Source organism: Melospiza georgiana, chromosome 11 (assembly GCF_028018845.1).
Source record: "Melospiza georgiana isolate bMelGeo1 chromosome 11, bMelGeo1.pri, whole genome shotgun sequence".
NCBI lineage: Eukaryota > Metazoa > Chordata > Aves > Passeriformes > Passerellidae > Melospiza > Melospiza georgiana.
Window position 1 is genome coordinate 6235775 of NC_080440.1, and position 27278 is coordinate 6263052.

The window sequence follows — 27278 nt, forward strand, 5'->3', positions numbered from 1 at the left end:
GTGTTTTTATGATTTACCCAAAGCATCTTAATATCGGAAAGTGCTCCAATTCTGTGGGGGAGAGCCACAGACATTGCTTGTTTAGGAGAAGGAAAAAAAATAACAAAAATTAAGCTAGAAATACTAATGCAAAGCTAAGGAAAGGCTCCATCACTGTTTCTGGACTGGCTGAGGGGAAGCAGATTAGAGCTGCAACTTTATTCCACAAATGTGGGTTAAAGTTCCTCCATGTGGAGCTCCCTGGGGCGAGGGGATCAGCCCTGCAAGGTGCTGAGTGTTTGGGCTGGGGCCCAAGGAAGCTTATTTCCAAGCTGTAAACCCAAAGGCATGCTCTAAGGCTAAGGCTGAGCTCAGATGTGCTGTGCTGCAGTCTGGCCCAGGGTGACCAGTCTTTGCTGGATTAAGATGTTTGAGAATAGCCAGCTTTGTGGGAATGTGAAAACAGAGCATTTGGTGGTGGCAACAAATGCACTCTTTGCTGGTGCTGAGCTTTAGCTGCCTGAGCTGCTCGTTGTGGGTAACTCATTGCTGCTCGTGGGAGTTGTGTACATGAATCAGAGGGAAGGACAAACCCTTAAGGTTTGGAAGCTGAAGCAGCTCCAAGATCCAGGAATGACACACTTGAAGAGCACTTAGAGAAACAGCAATTGAGTGGCTTAGCAGAGAACCACAATTCAGAAACCTCGCACTGTTTTATTGAAATATATTTTTATAATATGCTTTTTACTTTTCAATGTATTATTAAACTTCCTTAAAGATTAACACAATCTGTTGTCAAATTTTTCTCATGTGGCCTGATTGCATTGCAAAATACCGTATCCTACATATGGCCATCTGTCAAAACAGCAGTGACAAAATGAATTAATCTGAATTGCAGATGTGTTAATGAATCCCTTTGAAGGGCTTAAGCATTTAATTAAAAGTAAAGCAGAACACGATAGAGAATTTTTAAAGCTTTTAAAATATTCAAAGTTATCATTAATATTTGAATTTTATTTTCAGGCACACAATTTGTTTGGGAGGATTTTTCTCTCCCCAAATCTAATTAAAACAATACAAACAAGTCTTGACCCTAGCATGTTGGCTCATCAGCACTTACATAGAACTAAAAATATTTGCACAATGACACAAACATTAGATAATTTCCCCTTAAAATAGAAAAGAAGAATACACTCATAAATTTCATAGTATTTCAGAGAGTATTTCAGCCACCTTCTGATCAGACTGAGTTGAAATATGATTTTTAGTAAAAGCCCTTTGGCAGGGTTATGTCCTTTTATTATATTAATAGTAGACAAACAGTTGCAGTGATACTCTTGGGCGCACAGATGTATCTGTGCCCTTGGAGAATGTGTTGCTAAAAGGGACCGTGGTACTCACGTGAGCTTGTTCATCTTGTCAAGAGCTCCTGCTGAAGCCATCTTTCAAAAGCTTTCCATGCCACCACAAAGGGTTGGTTAAAGGGAAAAGACAAAAAAAATTTGAATTCTCCTGCAGTGGGATAGATTAGAAAATGGATTTCTTGCAGATATGGAGCCTTATGAAATCTGTGGGTAAATTGCAGGTGTTTTCATCTAAAAAACTCTCCATCAGCTTTAGTGAGACTGTCCACTCCTAGTTTAAGATTTGTCCTCATATACTTTGCTGAATCTGGGCCTTAAACATTTCGTGCTTTGCCAATCTCTGAGTCACTGAAAGTGCTGCTGCCTCAAATGAGCCAGTGACTAAAGCAAACTCACAGTGATCATTCTTGAATCCATCTTATGTTGAAATTGATGTCACACTAGGCAGATTTTTATTTTATATAGCATGTTAAAGTTTGCATAGTAAAGTTTGATTAAAATTGTCTGCAATTAAGAACCGTGTTCATTTTTCATCACCACATATTTAGAATTTCTTTTAACATTAGGTGAAGATATTTCTATTTGGAAAACTAACTTATGATGTTGAAAAGTATTTGTAGAAAAGTATGTTTTAGGTGTTCTCACATAAATTTTTCCTCTAAGGAGAAAAAAGGTTTTTCAAATGTACCTGCATGCATGTGCATAAATGTGTAAATTCATATGTGTGTGTATTTTATATCTACACATGCCCAGAAATGTGAAACTTATTATGTCATAATCTACAGTAGCTATAACCTCAATAAATTGTGCATGCAAGCCTTACATGACCCATAAAGTCACAATTAATGAAATGAACTAACAAGAAAGCAGATACATTAAGCTTCGCAAAACTGTAAAATTAATATTACAGCTATGTCACCTTCACCTGCAACTGGACTGAGCAAGGGTGAGAGAGAGAGAGAAATCAATTCCACGAGTTTTGGAGAATGTAAGACTGTGCTGAGAATGTATCTGTGTCTTGTGATGTCTTGTTCTGGTGTCATTGCTGCTCTGTGGTGGGGGCTCTTCATCACCAAGGGAGCCTGGCAGGGCTATATGCCAGGTTTAGCCAGCCAGGGGCAAAGCCTGGCTTTGCTGTCCTGGCTGGATGGTGTAGGTGGTCGAGGGCGGGGGTATCATGCTCTTGTTTCCTTCATGTGTTTGCCCACGTGGCTCATCAATGGGGCTGCATCACCCATCTGTCCTGATATTCACAGAACTCTTCTTACCACTTTTGCACTGCTCTCGAAATGGTCTGGTTTAATTTGGGACAAGAACATTAAGTTTTACTGCTGTTAAATTTTACCTGTTTGGGCTGCGTACATGTTTTATCAGAGTCAGACATGCTTGAGATCAGTCAAGGTGCAGAGTTGCAATGAATGACTCCTAGAGGCCATTTTCCATTCATTTTCAACAAAGTTTCAGCAGCACCATGTTCTCATTGAGTAAGGAAAGTGGCTCCTCAGAAGTGCAACTGAATAATGGGACAACCTAAAATAATTCTCCAGTATGGAACCTCAGAGGGTCTCACCTCTGAAGCTTGGGGGTGGATGGGTGTTCTGGGCTGTGCCAGTGAATCACTGCCCTGCAGAGCTGCTGCAATAAGTGGTAAAAGGAGCTTTGTACTCATTCTGTGAAACAGTGTGTGTTGTCTGTATATCTGTTTATCTGTGTTCCACCTCTCTGAAATCCTTCCAGTGGAAGGACCACTATGTAAAAGAATCGGCTTCTTTGGGGGCAGACTTGTCTTTTTCTGTTGCTCTGGTCTGACATGGCTGGTCCAGCCTGGCCTGCTGTTCCCCCCAGCAGTGTTAATTGTGTAGCTGGGACCCAAACCAGTGCCATAAGGCATCACTCAGTGGGACTGGAGGGGTGACAAATGGGAAGGTGCTGAGAGATGCCGTGGACACAAGCCCACACCAGAGCTCTCTGCAGCAGCCACTTTACCTCTGACAGATCCAACACACACTATTAATTGTTTGGGGCCAGCCTGTGCCAAAACAGCCTGAGAAGGGCTGAGAGACGCTCCTGACTGTGTGTGCTTGTCACGCTCCCCTTGCTGAAGGCAGTGACAAACAGCAATTAATTCATTGTCTGGATGCTGTTGTGCTGCACGTCTGTGCGTGGCGAGCTGCCTTCAGCCAGAGGAGATGAGGCACGCAGGCACCCGGCGTGCTCATCACCCCAGAGCTCTGTAATTGTGTCTGGACAAAAATCAGCCTCCGATTCAGGGAGGGCACGGGTGTTAAGCTTGGCTTATAATTGCAGGTAATTAAAATGTAAAAATATTATCTGTAAAGCCAGCTTAAATGAAAATGTCAAAGCAGACGTCTATAGCTTACCATTCACCTATGCGTTTAACTTTTAGTATTCCCAGTTGTTCAATTAGTGTTATATTTTAACTCATTGAAGAGAGAACTTCAGAGGTAACCAAAAGTCTGACAAGCACCGGAGCAGACCCAAATTTTTGCAGAATAAGCACAGACAGTGTAAAGTCCAATTAGGGCCCAATTTGACATTCACTGATGCCAATGGAAAACAACCTGTTCAGAGATACAGAAAGCTAGATGATGTGTCATTAAACATGCTGCATCCTGTGTCTGAGGAGGCACTTTTTAAAATTGGATTCCTGAACAATATACTTTGCTTTCTTTGCTGAAGTTATAGGCAGCTGACTGGTAAAGCAACAGCTTTTTATTATCATTAATTATAAATTTTGGGAGGGGATCATTACAAAATTAGTCAATGTTACAGATACTATCCAATAAATATTAAATGAACCTGAAGTTGCCTTCTGATATGATATAATGTTAGCAATTAGTTATGCATTTTTAAAAAAGGGATGAAAGCAAGCATGAGTAAGTTAATATAAAACATTGCTGTTCAACAGCGCTTCAAGGTTAGTGCTTCACTGTATGTAATATTCATTGTAAAAACCTTGCTGGTCTTCCATACTAATGAGTAGGTGAGGTAGGGATTTTTTTATGTTTCCAGCTGGTTTTATTTCTTCAGTGCTTTTGCAGAGCCTTCACACAAGCAAGTGAGAGTCAGGAGAGCTGCATTGCTTTGAGTGGAGCCCTTCTGATTTACACCAACTGGGGATCTGTCCCACAGTTATTTGAAGCAGAGTTGCTTGACAGATAGCAAACTATGCTTGGGGAAGTTAATTAAATAGTAGAAGTCATAACAAGTGGCTCTTCTGTCTCCCATGTAAGAGGAGGCAGCTGTATTGTTTCTGGCAGAGTAATTCTCTGCTGTACACATTTATTTATTGATGGTTTGGAAGAGACTCTTGCAATGGTGCTAATATTGACAGAAGGAAATATTATAGGGATAAAGGGCATGTCACAAGTAGATGCCTAGAAAGTAGAAACCACTGCATAAATTTTAATGCTAATATAAGTAATAATCCTTTAGTATTTAAAACTATAAATGTTGATGGTTATGTCTCTTTTTTTTATGTAAAAAAGAGGTAGTCTCCAAGCCCATCTCATTTAAAGGTTAAAATTGCATGACATATCCTTTTATGTACATCTGAATAGTCCTGATTTGGGTAAAAAGGTGTGGTATTTTGATTAAAAATGATTGTTTTTCTTCTTTCTCTTCAGTTCCAGATTATCAAGAGCAGGATATCTTTCTATGGAGAAAGGAAACCGGGTTTGGATTTAGAATTCTAGGTGGAAATGAGCCTGGAGAACCTGTGAGTATCATGTTTTAGTTTGTGGCATCTTTCAGAAACACAGCAATAGAATGTACAGCTGTCCAGAACTATGCTGTAGTATCATTGCTAAATAGTTAAATAGTTACTGGTGTATACATACATACATACATATATATATATATATATATGTATGTATGTATGTATGTATCTATCCTGCCTCTCCCTCCAAAATAACCCCAGAACTCCATAACTGAAATGTGTTTGGCTTCTCCTTTAATGATAAACCAAATAAAAACACATAGGTCCTTGGACACTGAGAAGAGGATGTTCTGGTCATGTTTGCAAGTATTTTGATCTTAGAATGGCAGGTTCTCAGAATGCTCAGTTCTCTCCTTGAATTCAGTTAATTTATTTACCATAAATCCAGTGCCTGTGGGAGGTGTCATCCTTTCCTGTGCTGCACAGGTCACAGCTAGATAGTGGCAGCATGACTTTCCATGTTTTACCCTGCCAAAATTATTTTGCTCATTTATGAGAAGAGAGACCACGAATTTGTCTCATGTTAGAGTAACTCCACAGAACTCACTGAAGATAAACCAAGACTGAGTTGGAGAACAAGCGTGTGGAGCAGAGCTTGTAAACGCTGCAGGCAACTGAAAGTGTAACTCAATCTCAGCTTCCCTGACAAGACCCTCAGTGCTATTAACCATCTTCCTGTCTGGTCACTGTCTGGTTGAAGAAGTTTCCCAAGGCTGTCTGTCCTTAGAGTGAACGGACTGCCTAAAGAAACAAGATGTCAATTTATTACAATTTCACAATGTGCTGTATTCACGCAGAACCGCTTTCACAGAAACAACTTCCCTGACCAGCAGACATTTGTCAACAATTCCATGTCCCTCCTAAATCAGGTCCAACTGGGAGTGCCCCTTGCTTGCAGCTGTCTGTTGAGCTGGTTCTCATGGCTGTCTCTCCTGCTGTGCCAATTCCCCAGATTTACATCGGTCACATTGTACCGCTGGGTGCTGCTGACGCCGACGGCCGCCTGCGATCGGGCGATGAGCTGATCTGCGTGGATGGGACGCCTGTGGTGGGCAAATCTCACCAGCTCGTGGTCCAGCTCATGCAGCAGGCAGCCAAACAAGGCCACGTCAACCTGACCGTCAGGCGCAAAGTGGTTTACACAGGTAGGCTGCAGTATCACCCCGCAGGGGTGGCTTTTCTTGCCAGGATCCCATCTGTTCAGCAAATGGTCTAAGGAAAAAAAAGCTTCTAGTGCTGGGAAAACTCAAGGGATGGACTGTTATTTTTCCTCTTTTGCCTGTTTTTAGTCTTTTTTGTTCCTGATCAAATAAGTTTTAAGTATTGTTTTTCCAGTCGAGACTCAGTTGGCTTTCCCAATCTCCATAAGGTTTCTGATAAAATGGGGAACTGTTTGGTTGCAATGAAAAATTTTAGTTTGACTTATGCAGCAGACAGTGTGGCCAGCTGCTTGTGTTTTCTGTATACTTCCCAAAATAAATGCGCAGCCTGATAGTCACCCTTAAACTGGGAGTGAGGGAAAAGATGAAGAGTCCAGAGAGGGGGAGGCAAGGGCAGAGTGTGAGTGAGGGCTCTGGTGTGTGGTGGCTGCTGTCCCAGGCTCAGGGCAAGCTTCAACATGTAGTAAAGTGACCTCAGGATGAGAAACTGCAAACATTGTTGGTTCTGGTGGGCCAGGGTGTTGGTGTTTGTTGTCACAGAATCATAGAATGCTTTGGGCTGAAAAGGACCTTAGATATCATCCATTTCCAACCCTTCTGCCGTGGGTAGAGACACCTTCCACTAGACCAGGTTACACAGGTCTAGAGAGTTTTCTGTATGCTGAGTTACACTGGGCATTGTGTACACACCGCACAAGTACAGGATCTAAATAAACAGAAAAGAAGCTGTGGTGGAAAGACAAACATGCAAAGAGAAGTGACACTGGTACCATTTTGGCACCCAAATAAGTGATTGAAAAACATCATGATAGCAGAGAAAATGAAGACATGAGCATGAGCTTTCTAAATGACATGTAGCCATATGTTTAATACTAGATAGTAACTTTTGAGTGCTGCCTGTCCCTTTGAGTCCCTTTAGGAACTCAGGCGTGGGATTTGCTTTTACTCACTCAAAGAAAAGGATATTATATAGCTTTTCAAGTTTAGGCATCATCAGATAAACAGGCAGTCATGTACTTTGATCTTAGAGAGAATCAAAATAACATTCAGGTTGGAAATTAGGTCCTCAGTGGAAGGTAGGACTAGAAGAGTACCTCTGAAATAGCTCTGCATTCTTATCCAGGCCTGAGTTCCTTCTGCATAATAATAAATAAATGTTCACTTCTCATTTCTTTCTTTCTTCCTAGTGTGCATAAACACTAGGTTATGTCTCTCCTCTGACAGCCTGTCTTTAATTCCTGACCAAGGTCTGGTGTAAGAGAAGGTTTAGAAGAGCATTGGGAGGAAGGGGAAGGGCAGCTGAATTTTGGTATTGTTTTTGTGTGTAAATTTTGTATGCAGTTTTACAGCCTCCAGGCTAGAAATTACCATGAAAGATTTAGATGCCTGAGATCTCTCTTGATATTTCATTCAGAGGCATGTTACTGCACATCGAGCTATTTCTGAATCATTGCAAATGTGGACACTTACTCTAGGATAAATTATTCAGAATCCCTCCTTTCACCTTATATTTACAGGCTTTTAAATTTCAGCAGAACTTTGTGGAGAAGGCTGTTCCTGAGTTTTGGTCCCTTGTTCCTCCTGTCATCTGTATGCCCGTAGAAAAAGATTGTTCACCTAAATGAGTACTCTCTGTTCTGAGATTCATGTAGGGGAAGTTTTATGCTCCTGTAATCTTAATATGAAGAATGCTATGTATTTAGTACATACTTTTGAGTATATAAGCGCAGACAGGGCTTCTATCTATGGATATTTTAAAATCCTTTTTTTTTTTACATCATGAAATTACAGGTTTAGATTTTGTTTGCCATCCATTTTCATGCTGATGCTTTTAAGATCTTCAACTTAATTTTGATTCACCAAATTGGAGAAGTGACCTGATTAGCAGAGGCAGCCATTCAGCAAGGACAAGTGCAATATGCTGCTCTCAGCTGCACAAATGGGCTGTGGAGAGCAGGCTGAGCAACAAGAAGTGGAAGCTATTGTGGGCCACGAGCTTTATGCTGAGGTTGGCTCAGGTGAAGAAAAAGACTGTGCAGGGATGTAGGCAGGGGGAAACTCTCCTGATTTCCCAGCAGATGATGGCTTAGTGCAATATGGTCCAGCTCTTCAAGAAAGACATATTTGATTTGGAGAGAGCCCAACTGGAAGGAGTCCAGAAGACCAGGGAAAATAAGGAGAGCTCTAGAAAACATGGTCTGAAAGGAAATATTGAACAAATTTGGATTCTTTAGCTTAAAGCAGAGGAGGGGGAGGAGGTATTAAACTTCCCAAGACTATAAGAGGTTGCTGCAAAGAGGAAGGGAATAATATGTTCTCCATATGCCCGTTAGATAGCACTAGGAATAATAGCCTTATGTAGCAGCAGGGAAGATTTAAGTCAGATATTGCAACCAATAGATTGCTTGGGGAGATATTTAACAGCTGATTAGACAAACATCTGTCAGGACTGATATTAGGTATAGTTGGCCCTCACTCGAGCAGAGTCTGGACTAAGCAATTTTTTTGAGATTTCTTCAAGCCTTGTGGTAGCTGATTAGATTTTAAACTAATACCCCTTCCAACTTCAGTTGCTGTTGAACACTTGTTTAATATTAACATTAACAATGTTTAATGTCTGTAGCAGACTGTACAGATGATAGTTGCTGGTTCTTCCATCCAGAAATGCTTGGTTCACAAGTTGTTTTGCTCATGTTGAGAGATTGTTATTGCTAAAGATCCCATTAATCAAAGGCAATCAGTGCACTAATTGATAGCTTTCAGTTTAAAACTACACAGAAGGTGGTGTTGTGAGATATTACTGCCTCTCCTTGTGGGTTGTGCATATATATGTACAACATACATATGGTTGTACATATATAACTTAATGGGGATGCAGTAGCAAGAGGAGGCACCTTTGAACCAATGCAATCCAGGTTTAAAATGCCACAGAGCATCCAAGCACACAGCACTGCACTGGTCTAACCAGGCTGCAGTTTGGCAGTGGATGGCTTTGGCTGAATGAGCACACACAGGAGAGGGTGGGCAGTGTGGGCAGGGCCACCACCGAGCAGTGCCATTGAAAGCATGGCCATAGATGGGTAGCCTAAAGCAGGTGATTTTCTTTTACCCTTTTCTCAGTAGACACCTCTCTCCAAGCGCTGTTAGGAAAATTAATCCACAAACATTAGAGGTTTATGTCCAAAAAGGAAACAGAGAAGTACTTTTACTTTATTAAAATAAAGGGAGAGGCCATGGGGCATTCCCCTGGGATCTCTCAAATTTTTGGAGGATGCAGCCTCTGTTTTGATCCTAATTTCCCAGCCACATTTCCCTTCTCTCTTTCCCCATTGGCTGAGGTACTTGAGAGGTACAGACTTCCCAATATGCCTGATACCAAAGATTCCCCTTTAATGTATAACCTTCTGTTTTAATTTTTAATTCTTATGGAATTTAGGGGTTTTTCTTCCCCATTGTTTCTTTCATCTTTCAATGTCTAATTTCATTTATCAGCAAACGTAAAGTTTATTTGTAAAAGCAAATATCTTCTTCCATTCATCAATCAGTGGAACCCTTCCCATTATTTCTTTTATCTTCCAGGGCTAGTTTTATCTACCAGCAGACCCACAGCTTGTTTGTAAAGACAAATTCAATATTCCTCTCAGCACTAAATGGTGTGTTGGGGAAGATGAAACAGGAAAGCCCTATAAGTATGATTGCCTGGCAAAAGATTTTGAGAATATAGAAACTATAAGCAAGATTGAAATGAAAGCAAGCTTTGAGATACCTCAGTTACTGAATGATGAGAAAACAGTGGTGTGGCCAGCTGAAAGTAATCCCCTTTTGATGAAACAATACTCTCTGCTTGCAGAAAGGTGCAAGGCTCAGAGCAGACCCTACTAGCTTAGCAGAAGGAGTCCAAAGAGTAGTTTTTAGAGTTTAAAATGTAACACAGTAGGGCAATGTAATGATTCTTATAGACTGTATATAAATGCTGTAAGATTTGTATCTTGTATTAGATTGGTTGGTGAGAATTAGAATAGTCAACACAGAAGAAAATTTATTGAATTGTAACAGGAACCTCGCTCTCTTATCTTCTTATACTCTCTCTCTCTTTCTCTTTACCACTCTCTTTACTTCTCTCGGGCCTGCTCCGAGCTGTGGCTGGCAGCTCCCAGCAGGGCCCTGCACCCAGGCCCTGTGCAATAAACCCCAAATCCCAGCAGGGCCCTGCACCCAGGCCCTTTGCAATAAACCCCAAATCCCAGCAATAAACCCCAAGTTCCAAGCCCTGCCTTCAGAGATCTCTCATCTCCATCTGTCCTGCCCGTCCTACCCCCATCACTCCTACACTGGTGCAGCCTGCTCCAACACTCTTTCTTCTCCCCTCCCCAGTTCCCAAGGCAGAGAATGAAGTCCCATCCCCGGCCTCCTCCCACCACAGCAGCAACCAGCCGGCCTCGCTGACGGAGGAGAAGCGGACGCCGCAGGGCAGCCAGAACTCGCTCAACACGGTCAGCTCGGGCAGTGGCAGCACCAGCGGCATCGGCAGCGGCGGTGGCGGCGGCAGCGGTGTGGTCAGCGCCGTGGTTCAGCCCTACGACGTGGAGATCCGCCGCGGAGAGAACGAGGGCTTCGGCTTCGTCATTGTCTCCTCCGTCAGCAGGCCCGAGGCGGGGACGACGTTCGGTGAGTCCCGTGCGTTTTTGGTTGCACCTCCAGTGACAGGCAAAGCTTGCAGCCTGAGGAGGAGGGTGGGGATCTGTTTGGTTAAAAGTCATGATTGTGCCCCAATTTATGTAGTTATAGCAAAATCAGAGGTAAAGACTCCGTAGGTGTTGCCTCCTGGGTGTTGTTCGGCACTGAGTTGAGAAAAGTGAAATGACATCCCAACTTGAAGAGCTAAAATGTCACCGATGCAATTCCTGATGCTCACTTTCTAGGAGAGCCTCTCTGGGTTTTGCTCTCCCAGTGATGCTGTTTGCCAGTGCAGAAATATAGCAGGTGGAATGAAATATGTCTCGTGACTGTGGAATCAAGCCAGTTGATTTAAAAGCAGTAATGCTTAAACTGATTAACTTCTCTTTGGCAATCAGGGTTATTCTGATCATCATTATGTTGTGAGCATGCTGGTAACTGGAAAGTTTTAATTAATACTGCTTCCTGGTGAGACATAAAATGGGGAATACTGTTAAAAGAACAGGATGTTTCTTTTACCCATTTGACCTCTTCCCAAATGCATTTCTTCAGAGTAGGAAGAAATTAAGTTTAAGCTATGTCACACGTAATATCCTGACCTAAAAAAGGTGGCCATGGTTTCTGTCTCAAGACAGTCTTTCTGCTAGGCAGATATCCATTTCCAAGGGCTGCTGCAGAGGAGATGTACATGAGCTGGTTTTGCAAATATGCCCAGAACAGCCTATTCTCAAGCAGAAGTGTCATTGCAAGGAGGAAACCATTCAGAGATGCTATTTTCTTCCCTTTCCATCTCCTCCAAAAGGAGGCCAGAGGCGGCATCCACTTGTACTTTGTAAAGGAAGGTGTTCCCTTAGTCTGTGGCACATGATAGGGGTGGAGGGAAAGGAAGGACAGAGCACTGTCCATCTTCACAGTGCCTCCCGCAGCAGCACTGTGGTTTGCAGAGAAAATGCATTGCAGGCTCCCTGTGCAGCTTGAGTGCTCCTGGGGCATGCAGGTGCAAGAAGTGGCCTTTCCTCACTCTCCTAGGCTTTATTTCTGATATTTCTTGCCATTACCCATCAGTGACACCCTTAGTAATACATCAAGGGAGCACCACCACCTTTGCTGGTATTGATAGAACAGGCCGCTTCTGGCTCTGTTCTGGGAAGTCTGGCAGCAGAGATTTCAAGGGGGAATTCTGTAGTACAAAACTAGTGCACTGAGTTCTGTCAGTTCTCAGATTCTAGGCTCTCTCACCCTGTCCTTGCTGCTGGAAACTGCTCTTCCAAGATAGGTGTTTTGGTGCCAGGAGACAATGGTGTAATGTAAAAAAAGATCAAACTGAACACAGTCTAGAACAGAGAGCGTGCTTTTATCTTCTGAACAGGTTTGCAAACTTGTCTAAATAACTTTTACTGTATGAAGATTATGCTGTAATTCTTTTCTGCAGAGAAACCCTGACCTGAGGTTGTTAAAAGTTGTGTTTGCTTTAGCCCAAAATTCTTGCTAACTGGAAGTTTTCTGTGCAGGGGCTCCCAAGGAGATCTGTTGATCTGTGACTGTTTTTCCTTTAATTTTTTCAAGTATATTCAGTTTTTTCCTAACACTCCGCATGAGATGTGTTCCCTCTGCTGTCTGGTGCTTGCTCTGGACCTGCTTTGTAGTTTTTTTCTTTCATGGGTAGTATTTGGAGATGGGCCAAACTGGTTCTAAAACCCACCTTGGTCACTTTGGTGTGGGCTCTTTCATCTGTGTTTAGTGGATTGGATAGAGTAGAGACTCACATCCTCAAAATGATAAACTGCAAACTGGATGGGGCTTTGTATTACCAGAAAGAAAAACTTTCTAACATCCTGGTAAAATTAAAGACAAAATAAATAAAGAAATCTCCCTCATGTTTGTAACTAATATAACTAATATTAACACTTTCTGCCAGTTTTCATTGCATCTTTCCAACCTCACATATCCTTGTCTTAGCCTTTTCTTCTTTATGGTCTTTCTAGTGTTGTCATGTGTGTGTATCTCTAAAACTACTAATCAAATAAAGACTACAGCAGAGATGGGAAAGTGCATCTTGAGGGTGAATGTATTGTGGATGCAAAGTGTGAGATGACCAGTGCTGTGTGCCCCAAGGCCTCTTGCCCACACAAAGGAGCTGTAAAAAACCTCACTGGATTTATCTGAGTGATGTTGTATATCCCCTGTGTCCCAATTCTGCATGTTATGGACAACCCCGTGTTTTAGAAACAGAACAACTGCATGGAACAGGAGGAGAATTTTGTCTCCAGAACACATTCATCCTAAAGTGCTCTCGCTCTGTGTGTCAGACATCTCAATGGTTTTGTGTGTGGTTTTAGAGGTATTTTAATGAGGAGAACCTTCTTCTTTGTTCTCACCTGATGCATCTAAGATCATAAAAGAGGAAGGGTTAGTAGAGGCTGAGGTGGGTGCCAGCACCAAACAGGTTACCTTTGTCAGTCTTGGCCCATCTGTAGTGGTCCTGTGCCTTCCCTGGTAGTACCTTTATTCACAATGGAAGAAAAGCGTTTCATGTTGCTTCCCCATGCAGCACTGGTAGAGTGGGTCTGTGTGGTAGATAGGGAGCCACACTCCCTCCTAGGCCTAGAATGATTTTATCTTTCTAAATTGAGAAAGAACAAAACATTGGCAGAAGCTTGAACAGCAGTTGGCTTAGAGAAGGACTGAAGAGGCTGACACTGATGTAACCTTGGAGGAGGAAAGTTGAGTTTTCTACAAACAGGTTCAATTTTTTTCTTCAAAAACAAAATCAGATTTGGGTTATGATGGAGCTGCTAAGTGCAGTTGTAGTCAATAAAAATTGCACCATTTATTAACAGAAATTCACTTGGGGGGAGTTTTGAGGGATTAACAAAACACCTTTATGTGGAAGAAGTAAAGTGTTGTGCACTCAACTAGTTGATTGCCAATGTTTTGAACACTGGCAGCAAAGCTATCCTATAATAACTTTTGCTTGATGCATTAATTAATTAACCCTTAACCTTCTCTTTCCCTTTTCAACCCTTTTTTTCCTTTTCCCCTTCACCATATTCCCACATACGTAAACAATAAAAAAAAAAACCAAAACCAAACCAAAACAATACAAAAAAAAACAACCCCCAAACCGATACAAAAGCGGGAAATGCATGTGTGGCCATGCCTCACAAAATAGGTCGGATAATTGAAGGGAGCCCCGCCGACCGCTGCGGGAAGCTGAAAGTCGGCGACCGGATCTTGGCCGTCAATGGGTGCTCCATCACCAACAAGTCGCACTCAGACATCGTCAACCTCATTAAGGAAGCGGGAAACACCGTCACCCTGCGCATCATTCCAGGAGATGGTAACGTATCTGTTCCCTGCTCTCTTGCCTCGCCCTCTCCTTGGTGCTGTTCCCCGGGATTTTTCTGTCACTGCAGAGCCGTGGAGGGGTCGGTTTCCGCTCCCGCTGTGGGAGTTAGTGGTGAGGGAGGTTGTGAGTCTCCCCTAGATTTATTTTTTGGTTATTTTTGTAGAAGTGGTTGGTTTTTAACAGGGAGGTGCTAATTCAATATTAAAAAAAAAAAAAAATTCCTTTCCATGCATCTGCCTAAAATGATCTTCCATAAATTTGATGGATCTCTCGATACACTTTGGTTTGATTCTTAGTTTAATAATGCAGCTTTAGAATATTTGGGAATCACTTGTTAGGATGTGTGATTCTTGAAGCTTTGTATAGACACAAGCAGGCTGTAGAGTAAGGAGATCACAGAAAGAGATAAACACTTTGGCATGTTTTAAGCTGTTTCAAAAGCAGATTTGCTTTTATTCTGGGTAAGTTGCTTTGGGAGCAAGCTCAGTACATTTTTAAATGACTACTTAAATGGGGATGGTTCTGAAGTTCCATTTTAAGAGTTACCCTAGACAGAATCTCACTGTTTCAGATGAGAGGGAATGTGCAGATTCCCTTATTAAGTTGACACTTGGTGCTGATTTAAGGTCACTGAAGTAGTTAATAAAAATAAGGATCTGTGTTATGTGTCAGTTCCATTAAATTAATCCCTGGTTTGATCCCCAAATAGGAACTGATCAGAAACCTGTTAAAGTATCTGCAGCAGAACTAAAATTGCTGTCATTCTAAATTCTGAGTATTTTCTTTGTTTATTGTGCTTCTCTGCCATGGATGGGTTCAAAGTGAGAGGTCTTTGGGCAGAAACCTTTCCGCATTGCTCCCCACAGACCAGGATGAGAAATGATCTGGTTATAAATTATTTCTGTTTAGGATGATCTGTTTTGCAGAAAAGCTTTATTTTCCTACTGTCTAGTGAGTACCAGGTCAAATGCTATATAATCCTCTGCTTCTTGGAGTAAATAGGGTGTTCATGAATAATAAAATGGCTGTGAATCCAGCTAACATCTGAGCTGGCCTGTGCATGCCTGTTTTGGAAGATAAACTGAGAGAGGAATTGTTCATTACCTGTATTTTAGTCTCTGATAAAAAGGAGGGTGAATCTTTAAGTAAATAAAGTGCTTATTTTCTAAAAAAGCAAAATCATCTGAGAACTAAGCAACTTCTAAATTATTTAAGAATTTTTTAAGAATATAACCTCCTGACATAAATGCTGAGCCAGTCTTGCTCATGCAATGATGTGTCCCAAATATCATGTAAATTGCTTAGGTCAGGGAAACATGTACCTGTGATTGACATCACGTATTCCTGGAGGAGATGGAAAGCTGTTCTTTGGGGAAAGGATCAACTCTGCTTTCGTAGCAATTCAGGCTTTGAGTCCTTTTATTTACTGTCACTTTGAAATTCCAAGTCAGAGTGCCAACTTTGCATAGTATTACCTGCATTTATTTTCCAAAAGACAGTAAGACCCAACACTCTCAAAATCTCTGAGGGGTTTGCTCTAAAACCCCATGAGATACAAGAAATCTGTCTCAATGTTGTTTTCTTTTTGATGTCTTTGTATGCTTTTCTTGATTTGTTGTTTTCTTTTGTTTCTTTTTGAGTGCTTTTTTGGCAAATATAAATGGTCTGTGTGCTTCAAGGAGGGGGGAGCATAAATCAGAAACCAGTTGTCAGATAAACCTGAAACTGAGGTGCATCACAAGACTCACAATAAACTCACACTGCTAATCTCTTCTAACATTATTAAAAACACCAAGAGTTTTTGCTTTGTAATAAGTGTTGCACAAGTTAATTGGCACAGATGACTGCAGGATTGTGTTTGCAGTGAAAGGATGATGCTTTAAAACACTTCCAGCAGATTCAAGGATACAGAATGCTGGAACAGGACAAGCTTATGTTAGGCATGTAATTGGTGACAGAGAGTTTTAGGGCAGCGCAGGGCAAGGAATCAATGAAATGTGTAAGGTTTAGAACACGTAATTATAATTGTACTAAAGATAATTTTTGCTGTATTCTGTTCCAGTTTTGCATGGTGGCTGGCATGTGTCCTGAAGCAGTGTCTAAAACACTGGCAAAATTATGCACAACTCCTGAATCATGGGAGAGGGTGGGCTAAAGATAGATGCAGTACAGTGGTGTGAAGATACATCTGTACCAAAGATGTGTTGTTGCTCTGCTTGGTATTATTAGTGTGACCTACTAAAGGGTAGGAATCTTGCATTCTCTTTGAAGCCCATCTTCATCTGATCTCCAAATATTTGTGGAAGATTTCAGAGGTTTTTGTTCTGGATGAGTACAGAACACTTAACCATGTTTTGGGGGTTTCTTGTGTAGGAGACAGATTTTGACATCAAGGCATCTTTACAAAATAAACAGAATTATTTCTTAAACCCCAACAGTGTAACTACACGTAGGGACATCCTCTGACACAAGCCAGCTGTCAGTGGCACATCATCTCAAGGGTGTGGTTTGGTCATGCCTACACTGAGAGGTGCAGGCAGACCCAGGAGCCTCTCTTGCTTTCTGAGCTGCTGGACACAAGCCAGCTCTGATCTGGAAGATGTTTCAGCTCCATATGCTGAGGGTTTGGGCATGTTAACTTGGGCACAGCACTGCAGGCAAAGGAGCTGTGCTCTTGTTGCACCCTTCTGTTTAAGTGGTTCTTCTTTTCCTCTGACCCTTTTCCTGAATTTCCCTTGACATGCAAATAGCTACAGAAAGGAAAAAGCTTCCCCTTATCTAGACATCTCCAGAATTAATATCAATGCATGAAGGAAATGAAGTTAAACTCCCAGGATCCACCACATCTTAATTCAGGCAAAACCCTCCCATTGATGCGATTTTGTATTACATCTGGACTCTGTTTAATAATGGCAGTTTTCTCCATAGCCAGTAAAATGAATTAGTGGATGCCTGTAGCTTGAGAGGCAAACAAGGGCAGGGTAGAAGGCCTTGTAATTTTATCTTGGAGACCCAGATGTCTCCATCCAGTTTTTGTCACTGTTGTCTTAGTGGCTGTGTATTCAGATTAGATTTCGGTCTTGAAAGGTGGATCATGGTCAGTGTTTTGTAGGCACTTGCAATCTGTGGGTCTGTCCTGGGTACAGTGGGTGTAGACAAAAAAGGGGGTCTCCTGTATGCAGACCTGTTCTGCAAAGGAGCAGCTGCCTGTCAGTGCAGTGGCTTTAGATACCACAAAATTAATCCACCCAACCTACAATATTTAGAAACTTCATTTGTTGGAATTCATGTCTTTAGATAACAGACAAAACTTTGTTCAATCCTTCTATAAGTGAGTCTTCATGAATGTGTCTGATGGTCTGGGGGTGGTTCCAATCCAGATGTCCTAATTTAATTTTTTTTTCATTTTCCAGTTGAGTGTACAGTTTCATATACATACTTATTATATTAATTTGGGGAATTAAGAAATTTGATCCCATCTCCAGTTCTATAAAAACAATGTAATGTTGCTTTTCTGTGAAATGCTTTTGCAAAACTCTTTTTTTCTTTCAGTGAATAGCCCATGGTCTTCTCTCATAATAGAAACAAAATCTATTTTGCAGAATCCTCCAATGCTACTTTATTGACCAATGCAGAAAAAATTGCTACAATCACAACCACACATACTCCTCAGCAAATACCACAGGAGACCAGGTCAGATTGTTTTCCTTGAGGAGGGCATCTCGACATGCCCTCTCTTCAGTTACTTCTTCATCACTTTCAGGTCCCATGAGCTGTATTTTTCCTCTCTCCCTCTCATTCATTGCAGCAGGAACAACACCAAACCAAAGCAGGAATCCCAGTTTGATTTCAAACCACCCCAAGCAGCACAGGTAAGGAGTACCTCTAGTTGTTTTGCTTACCACAGACTGTTGTTTCCAATCTGCTTGAGGGCTGTGTTTAAATAGTCCCCTTGAAAATTCCTACTGGGAAGCTGCTCTCCCTCAGTCTCCTGAAAAGAAAGAGGAATTTGCTGATTAGTTTCTTAATATGTGTTGCTGTTGTTTCAGCTGAGAAACATTTCCAACACATTCTCATCGAGACTTTGAGGGAGTAAAAATAAAGAAAAAAGGAGCTGACATTTTTAGGGCAGTAATAATTTTTGTGTTTGTTTATTGAATTGTCTGTTGTGAGGGGCCTCTCCAGAAACTATTGTTGTGTGCAAATGATAAATTCAGAGAATAAAAAAGAGGAAAACTTAATAAGGGGCGATAGCTGGAGTTTTCCAGCTTGCACAGACGGCATCTTATTAGAAAGATTATCTATCTCACTGTTAACTTTCCTTGCCACTGGCCATCCCAGAAGTAACATCTTCCATTAGGGACTTCAAAACATTCCCTTAATAGCATTTGAGAAAAACAATGAAAAGGCTTCTGAGCTTCTTGCTAAGGAATAAATGATGTGGTACCAACACAAAAAGCCAGCACCATGGCACAGGCTCACCCCAGGTGCCATCAGACACTGCAATAAAGCTGGTTCTGGAAGGAAGGTTGTCCTTTCCTTTCCTCATTGGTAGAACCTTTAACCACCTTCTTAAAATGTCCCCTCCTGCCCTGGGCACAGGAGGTGCTGTGTAACAAGGGTGCCCAAAAATGCACCACAGGACATGGCCAAGCCCACTCATTCCAGCAGCCCTTCACCAACCACCAGAACTCCAAATTGCAGAGTGGAGTCTGAGGAAGCAGCAAATCCTGGTCTGCGTGTGAAAATTCAACTGATTTTGCATTTTTAATTATTACCAACAAAGCATTGCTTGAATAATTCCAACATGAGAGTGGAGCAGTACTTGACTTTCTGTTCAATTGGATGTTTGCTGTCTTCTCTCCAGCAGGACCAAGACTTCTACACTGTTGAGCTAGAAAGAGGAGCCAAAGGGTTTGGCTTCAGCCTGCGAGGTGGCCGGGAGTACAACATGGACCTGTACGTGCTGCGGCTCGCTGAGGACGGGCCTGCTGAGAGATGTGGCAAAATGAGGGTACGCACAAACTGGCCTCAAAATCACCTTGCTTTGGGATAAGCTGACTTCTCTGCCTCTCCCTTCTGCTGTTCTAGCTAAAAGGGAAATTAAATGTGAACTGAAAGTGGTTTCTATTTACTGCTGCTGATGGCATCTGTCACTCTTGGTGCACTGTCTAGAGCAGTGTGTGTTCAGTGGAAGATTTCACCCCCTTCTTCCAACACTGCTTTCCAAACTCTAGTACATGATCTGTTGTTTAATGCCCAAGGGCACGTGTAGCTGTGAAAATGGAACAGCCACAGTCTTTGCCTGCTAGTGGGCAGAGAGGGGACAGAACATGTCTATGGCCCAGGGGTTAAAAAATTACAATGTAAGTTCTGATTAACATTAATTGTTAACTTCACATATCAGCTAAATGACAAACATTATATAACAAGGGCATATGTTTTAAAATGCCTACTGAAGAAATAATTGGACAGGCTTTATGTAGTCCTTGGACCTTTGTTGGAGAATGCATTATAACTTTCCCGCATATGTCATTGTCTCCAGATATGGCATGTGAAGGGCATTTTCAAAGTTCTCGTGCTAGGGGTAGATCTATGGGTCCAAAAATTTTGCTGATGAAAATATGATGCAAAATCAGTGCTGCCCTGTGGAATTCAAGGCTTTGACGAGCTCTTCCATGCCATGTTTTCTTCTCCTGATAAATTATTCTATTTGCAGAATCAGCTTTGCTGATTTATAGTAGGTATCTATATCCAAGTTATATATCTATATCAAACTATATCCTAGTTAGAAACAGACCTGAAAAAGCTCTTTGAACATCCTAGTTGGAGCAGACTGTGAAACAAGCAACCACTTTGACTGAAGACTTTATAAATAATCAAAATAAATAAAATAGCACCAGTTCTAACACTACTGTTGAGCAATACAGTAATAGCAAAGTGATTTTCAGAACAGCAGTGAAATATTTTGATACCTCAAGCTTTCTCCATCATCATCATGTCTCCCAGACTCCTACACAGTAGGCACTCACTGGAAGGAGTTGGGCAGGTTTAGCTTCACCTGATGCATAGTTGTTCCAGCTTTGCCATGGCCACTGTCTTGTGGTATGCTGGTAGGGACCCTTGTGGGAACTTGTTTGTAATCATAATCTCTTTATTGCATTGGCAGATTGGTGATGAAATCTTAGAGATCAATGGAGAAACTACCAAGAACATGAAGCACGCTCGGGCCATCGAACTGATTAAAAATGGTGGCCGCAAGGTCCGCCTGTTTCTGAAACGTGGAGATGGCTCTGTCCCAGAATATGGTGGGTCAAACTATGAAAACATTCCTTTCTTCCCTGGCATCACTCCATGAATATTTGTCTCAAGATCTGAAGCGGGAATTCTTTTTTATTTTCCTTTCTCACCAGTGTCTTACCAACCTTTGCAACTTATAATTGCCTCGCTTGTGCTGAATTTTCTACACATTTCATCCTTTGCTTGCTTCCATGGACTTGGGGCGCAGTGTAAGGCAAGATCATCATAGCAGTATTTTTTGGTGATCAGAGAGGAAAGCAAAACAAAACAAACCTTATTGTCTTGTCCAGCCAAAAAAGGAATGTTATTGAACTGTGCCAAACTGTTTCTCAGCGGCTGAATTGTTGTTTCACATAGGTCTCCTCTTCTAATCAATGCAAAAACTGGGATCCCGAGTTGCTATTCTGAAGCAGTGATTTATCTTTTTTTGGTTAGGTTTTTCTCTTAGTTCCTGTCTGTATCCATAGACATGAATGCTGAGATGGCTTATGAGATTTTTGCCTTTCCATAATATTTATGTAAATATTTATAAAGTTATTTGAGAAAAAGAAGGGGAAAAAAAAGCTTTACTGCAAAAATATATTGATTTGGCCTCCTGAGCCCTTTTCTCCCCCCTTAAACAGTCTGCTGGTTTCAACTAGTTCATTTGTAAGGTCTGAAAAGGTGAGGAGGTTATGAAAAGGTGCTCTCATGTCTGTCTTGGGGGAAACAGTCAGTCCTGGTTTCTTACTAAGAATTGCATTAGATTTCCTTTTCTTCCCCTGGAGGTTGGATTGCTGGGTGGCTTAACTTAGCACACTATTTAATATTATAATTATGTCTTATTTATTTGAGATAATTGTCAAATATTGTGCCCTCGATGGAGGGCTACTCCCAACCAAAGGTCTTTGAGGTTTCTGTAGAAACTGATGATTGAAGGGATGTCCTTTATACTTTCCTCCCCGTATTTGGGTTATTTCTGTGTCAGTGAGTTCTGTGTTTATCATTCTCTCCATGCCCTAACACCAGAAACAGAACCCTTCTTCACAATTTATGAACTAGACTTTATTTTCATTTACTGTACTATGTTTGAGAGTTTCTGCTCAGTCTGCTCATTATTTAACTTAAAATGACCAATTCAGAGTATAACCAACAAACAATTGAAGTGTTTAACGATATGGAAGGGAAGCTGTGGGTTTACACTTCTGTAATATAAATAGCACACCAGAAGGTTCAATGATGGCACTGAAATTCTGTAATGTTCTTTCTACTTTTGTCTTTTCCTATACTCCTTTGGATGTACAGTACTGTATCATATGCTAGACTGCATAAATACCCTGTAAATTAAGTGCTTCACTTCTCAAAGCATATGTCTGTTGCACTGAGGATGGAAATCCATCACCAATTTTCTTTTGGCTAATGCTAACCACTAAACGTTCGTTCTCCAAGCAAGGATTTAATATACAGGGGTTGCACTACTGTAAAGAATATCCTTGTAACATTTGGGACTCCTTTCTCTCTTCGTTCTGTTCGCTGCAGTCGCAAATGGTTCCTCTAATAATGTTAAGTTCCAATATTTTTCTGACTTGATTGGAACGTGCTTCTCTATGAGGCTGTATATTTTTGTAATGAGTTTTGTACTTATTTTTAATGTTGTGGTCTCTGGTGGACTTTATTTTTCGTTGTTGTTTGATTGTTACTGTTTTTTCTATGACATTCTGTGTCGCTGTTCCAGCTGTCTTTTAGAATGGATGCTCTCGTTGTCTGGGTTATTGAATCACCTCTTAGATGTCTCTTTATGTCACAATAATAACAACTGCTGTCTTTGCAGCCTTATATTTGGGTGAAGCCTAGACAATCTGACTGGAAAAATAAACTTTCTTTATTCTAAGATAAAATATGAAGATTTTTCTTTCTTTCATCTTTATTATAGGGAATCTAAATTTTCTACTTTTCTCTTTCTCTTTCTCTTACCTTTCTTGGTGCTGGGCTCTTCCTTCCTCAGCGATGATACCTCCTAATATCGCTGCATGTATGAGAAATGACAAGCTCGGGGAGTCTTGCTTCTACCTTATGGGCCATAATCAAACTACGGTTTGTAGCTAAAATCAATATTAGGTGTTTTTGTGCTGTGGCCTAATTCCCTCACATTGCTTTTCTGCTTCGCTATATTCTATATGTACAGCAATTCATCCCGAACACCCTGCGTCCCCCAAATTGTAAGTACACACACCACAGGACATGTTTGAACCTCACTTGTACCTTGTGTGAAAGGCAGGTTGCCACAAGCCACATGCTTACAGCCACAGGAAAGCAGCGTGGCCTCAAAGTGCTCATAGAGCAAAACTGCCCACGTGTGAGTTGCAACATGGGTTTCACTTGGAATTCACAAAAATCACAGCCCATGCACACACCGGCCCTCCCAAGCTCAGGACTGGAAGTGCGACCAAATGGGAGACACTTGGCATGGTGGCAGGAGGAATGTAGAGTGTTTGGCTTGGTGGGAGGGAAGGCAAAAAGGAGAAAAAGAGGGGGAAAAGAAAAAAATCTGTCCTCACAAGTGTTTGTGAGAGTTTTCAGTCATTGCCATCAGGGCACTCCACCACAAGGTGGGTGTTGGGGTGCAAGTGTAAGGAAGTGGCTAATGTCAGCCAAGCTGCCACGAAGGAGTTACTTTAAGAAAGAAAACAATAAGCAAATAAAAGCAGCACTTGCATTAAGGCAGCACAGCTACTTTAATGTTTTTCATGTTTTTAATGAATCATTCATAAACATCCGTTACAAATGACGGGAGTAATTGTAGCTTAGCTGCAGCAAGGGCTGGGGTTTAGTTTGGATGTTCTTTTTCTACTTCTGCTTTGCAGTTTGTCTTGCAGAGGCAGCTCAGCTGTATTTTACCTCAAATAGGACATGAAAAATAATGAACTGGAGATTAGATTTGAATCAAAGCCATCCTACATATTACAATATCTTTCCATTGCTTTGATATGAAAAAATCATAACTACTGTCATCGTTGTTTGAATCATTGTGGCAAAACCAAAATCTACCCTAGGACTTTACATAACATGGTACAACTAAGTGAGATTAAGCTATGCCTTAAATGAAATGGAAATGGCATGATTACAGTCTAATTCTCACACCTTCAAAATTTTATTTTACAAGGTGAAAACTTAATAGTCAATTCTATTTTCTGTACATTTTCTACTATTTGAACCGAGGCCTCCCACACCTGGAAGGCAGTTCTTTATAATGTCTTAAAAGAAAAAAATTGTTTCCTAAAGGCCCTCTTTATTGGAAGCTATTAAAAAAAAGCAGCCAACAACCTGAACTACAATGGTTTTTTTCCACTGGAAAGAATATAGTATAACTGAAACATTATGAATTGGGCTCGGGGAGAAATGTAAAGTGCCCCATGCCCAGAAGAGCATAAAGATGAGATCAGCTTGGACCAAAATATGGCTAACGATCAGAGCAGCACCAGTACTAACCTGTAACTCTCGTTGTTCACAGTTAAATTAACAAAAGCCTCGGTTAGCCTTCGCTGACTGCTTTAACAGTTGTTTGTTTTTGTCACTAATGAAGTCTGAAGAGTGCTAAGTGGTGTCACAGCGCGCCACGGAAGGCATCAATACCAAACCCTTTGCTGTTATTTTCTTTCAGACCCCAGCAGTGACAGGAACAGTCCCGCCACAGGTTCACAAAATGTATCGGAAATGAAACCCGCGCCATCCGACCGACGGCAGCACCCATCATCGGAGTCCAGTTATCCACCAGACCTTCACAAATCATCACAACATGGGGACAAGCGGACTTACGTTAGAGACCTAAAAGGCAGCAGAGAGTTTAGCAGACATCCCAATGAACACCACACTTGGAATGGGACTTCTAAAACCAACGACCACGTGCCAGGCAGGAAGACGGAGAGGTCGCCGGAGAGGAGGCACGAAAGGCAGCCAGAGAGGGCGGTGGTGAACGGGCAGAAGAGGAGGTCTCCTGAGAAGCGCAGGGAAGGGACAAGGAGCGCTGACAACACTTTGGAGAGGCGAGAGCGACTTGAGAGGAGGAGAGAGCTCTCTCCTGAGAGGCGCAGAGAGCGGTCGCCCGGCCGGCGACGGCGGTCGCTGGAGAGACTCACGGAGCCCAGGAGGTCCCCTGAGCGGAGAAGAGAGAACTCCCTCGACCGAAGGGCCAAGTCGTCCGACCGGCGGAGGGAGAGGTCGCCTGAGAGACGGCTCAGGGAGGAACGAGTTGGCCACCGGGAGAGGGAAGAGCCCGGCTGGAAGCACGAGCCCAGCCGCAGGCACCCGCCCGAGCAGCGCAGGCGGCCCTACAAGGAGTGCAGCACCGACCTCAGCATCTGAGGGGCTCCCCGGGGTCCCCGTCACCTTCCCCACACCAAGGGAGCAGAAGAGAGAGTGGAACCAACCTGGCTTTCGCAGGCGACGAGACGTCCGCCACCTGCTGATCCTACAAACCGTTTATGCAGATGAAATCTTAAAACAAAAAAAAAAGCGTTGTGCCTGATGTATAATATTAAAGAAAGTATTTTTCAGTGTATTCTTTTTTTTAATTACTTGCCAAATGTTGGTCCTAAAGGATTATAAAATTTTGTTTCTACATTCTTTGTAGATTTCTTAAAAATAATCCCTTTATTGGGCTACTTTCCCCTCCTCCCCAATATAGTAAGTGGGGGTAGCCAGTAATATAATATAGGGAAAGGATTTTATGACCAAGTTTGAATAATTTGATCCAGACTGTTCTCTAGTGACTCACTGCTACACTGTATGTAGAAAATTTTTTAAGGGTTGGGGGTGGGGAAGGAAGAAAATTGTTCATCTCAGTAGGAATGGAGCGCTCCTGCTGAAGGAATTAAAAAGGAAAGAGAGAAATGTTCCTAAAATTACAAGAACTGTTTGAAGAGACTACTGTTTCAATGAAGGATATTTATAATAATAATAAATAATTAAAAAAAAAAAGCAACCAAACCCACACAGCACAAGATGATTTACAATAAGTAATTTGTAGTTTGTTCCATGAACAGTTTATACTTTCAGGCCCCCCTGGACAGGATGCGCAGAGGCAGAAGGACTGGTCAGCACCATGCCTGTGTCACACGCTAACGTGGACTGTTGAGCTCTCATTAGCCTCAGCAACATGTAATGATGATCTGTCATTAAGGCAGCAGCCCTGCTCATCTCCCAGCTGTATATGGACAGCAACCCCAGCATGCATGGCGTGTATCTGCTTGGAAGCAAGGGGAGGGATTGGGATTCTGGGACAAGGCGCAATGCGGTGGGAGCACAGTCCCCCTGCTCGGAGTGGGTGTATTCCTTCTGCTCAGGCCAAACCAGTGGGCTTTCATTTTGCCAAATTCCAAAAGCTCTCAATTCTTCTTGCTCTGTATTGGAAGGGTTGGTTTTTCGTTGCTTTGCTGGTTCATCCTTACTGAGACAAAAGGAGTGCACTTGCTGGGGAGGGAAAACAAAAAAAAAAAAAAAAAAAAATTAAATAAAAAAGTATCAAAAGAAAATCACAGGCTAAAAGAGGCAATCAGTGGGACAACCTGGTTGTGGAAGCCTATCCATACCTGATTATATGCTGTAAATTTGAGTCTAAGAACAGCAGAAAGAGAGAAACCTGCAAGGTTCTAAGTTGTATTTTTAAATTTGCAAGCTGTGTGGTAAGTCTGCTGTAGCATTGGTCTAAGATTTAATGGATTACTGCCTAGCTGAGCCAAAATGTTTGCCGTTACTGTTGGACCACTAAAGTAAACTGCTGCTTTTTCCAGTGCATTGGTGTGTACATGTATACTGACTCACATCCTCCATATGAACACAAAACCATTGCAAGTCTATCACTGTTGTTGCCATGGTACTGTAAAAACAAAACCAAGAAAGAAGATGGCCAATCATTGTGTGTACAGTTGAAATTGTAATTAATAGAGCCTGTTGGAAAAAAACCACAAAACTGTTGCCTTTTTCTTGTATAAAAGAGGATTTATGACAAAATTTAGGTGTGAGGAATGTGATTAAGTGTTTATATTTCTAAAAATGGAAAAAATTTGATTCAGGGGATATATTTTAATGTAAACTGAATCAGGTATGTAAAGCTGTTTTAAAATGGGAGACTGTATCAGTAATTCTAAAGCTTTTGTTGGTTTGAAAATATCATTTCTTTCTTCATGGTGGGCCTGCTTATGTATTATTAAGCACTTGTATGCAGTCTATATTCTCCAATCATCATTTCTTGCAACATGCTATAGGCAAAATGCTCTTTTCTGTGTCGATGAAAAGCAGTATGTGGGCCAATCTTTTTTATAAAACACTATGCATATATAAATACTACATTGTTCATAGCTTTATTTGACTTAATTGGGTTTATACATAACACTAGGATGAGTAGATGTGGACTTACCCAGTAAGAGCTTCTTTCCTTGGAACAGACACTATGTATATGATGTAGCAACAAAGAAGGAGAAAGTCTGTGAATGCTATTTTTATTATCAAATAAAGTTTTCCATACAAAGCATGCATGCGAGTGTAGTGATAAGATAAAGGAAGAACCACACCTTAATGTTACTTATTCATCCCTGCCTAAATTAATAAAACCATAGGTTATGGTCACCAAGGGCCATCTATTAAATATGTATTAATCATCCATTAAATATATATTATCATTTCACAAGCCTTAAAGTAAAGTTTCCCAGTCTTCCAGGATAAAATTTCTTCCC

General features: G+C 41.6%; 1 protein-coding gene across 22 annotated transcripts in view; it reads left to right on the forward strand.

Moving 5' to 3' along the window:
• The window catches only part of MAGI1 (membrane associated guanylate kinase, WW and PDZ domain containing 1), a 329494-nt gene extending 302418 nt beyond the window's left edge, over nucleotides 1-27076 (forward strand). For 4 of the 22 annotated variants that reach the window (XM_058032286.1, XM_058032297.1, XM_058032287.1 and 1 more), the window contains 10 exons: nucleotides 2254-2331; nucleotides 4991-5082; nucleotides 6035-6227; nucleotides 10617-10910; nucleotides 14056-14259; nucleotides 17871-17961; nucleotides 18077-18140; nucleotides 19136-19282; nucleotides 20438-20576; nucleotides 24209-27076. In XM_058032286.1, coding sequence (XP_057888269.1) covers nucleotides 2254-2331; nucleotides 4991-5082; nucleotides 6035-6227; nucleotides 10617-10910; nucleotides 14056-14259; nucleotides 17871-17961; nucleotides 18077-18140; nucleotides 19136-19282; nucleotides 20438-20576; nucleotides 24209-24909 — 2003 coding nt within the window. In that variant the 3' untranslated portion in view covers nucleotides 24910-27076. Of the gene's footprint in view, nucleotides 1-2253; nucleotides 2332-4990; nucleotides 5083-6034; nucleotides 6228-10616; nucleotides 10911-14055; nucleotides 14260-17870; nucleotides 17962-18076; nucleotides 18141-19135; nucleotides 19283-20437; nucleotides 20577-22552; nucleotides 22642-24208 lie in introns of all 22 variants that reach the window. The other 18 variants (XM_058032295.1, XM_058032298.1, XM_058032306.1 and 15 more) reach the window with 11 other exon arrangements.
• The last annotated feature ends 202 nt before the right edge of the window (nucleotides 27077-27278 follow it).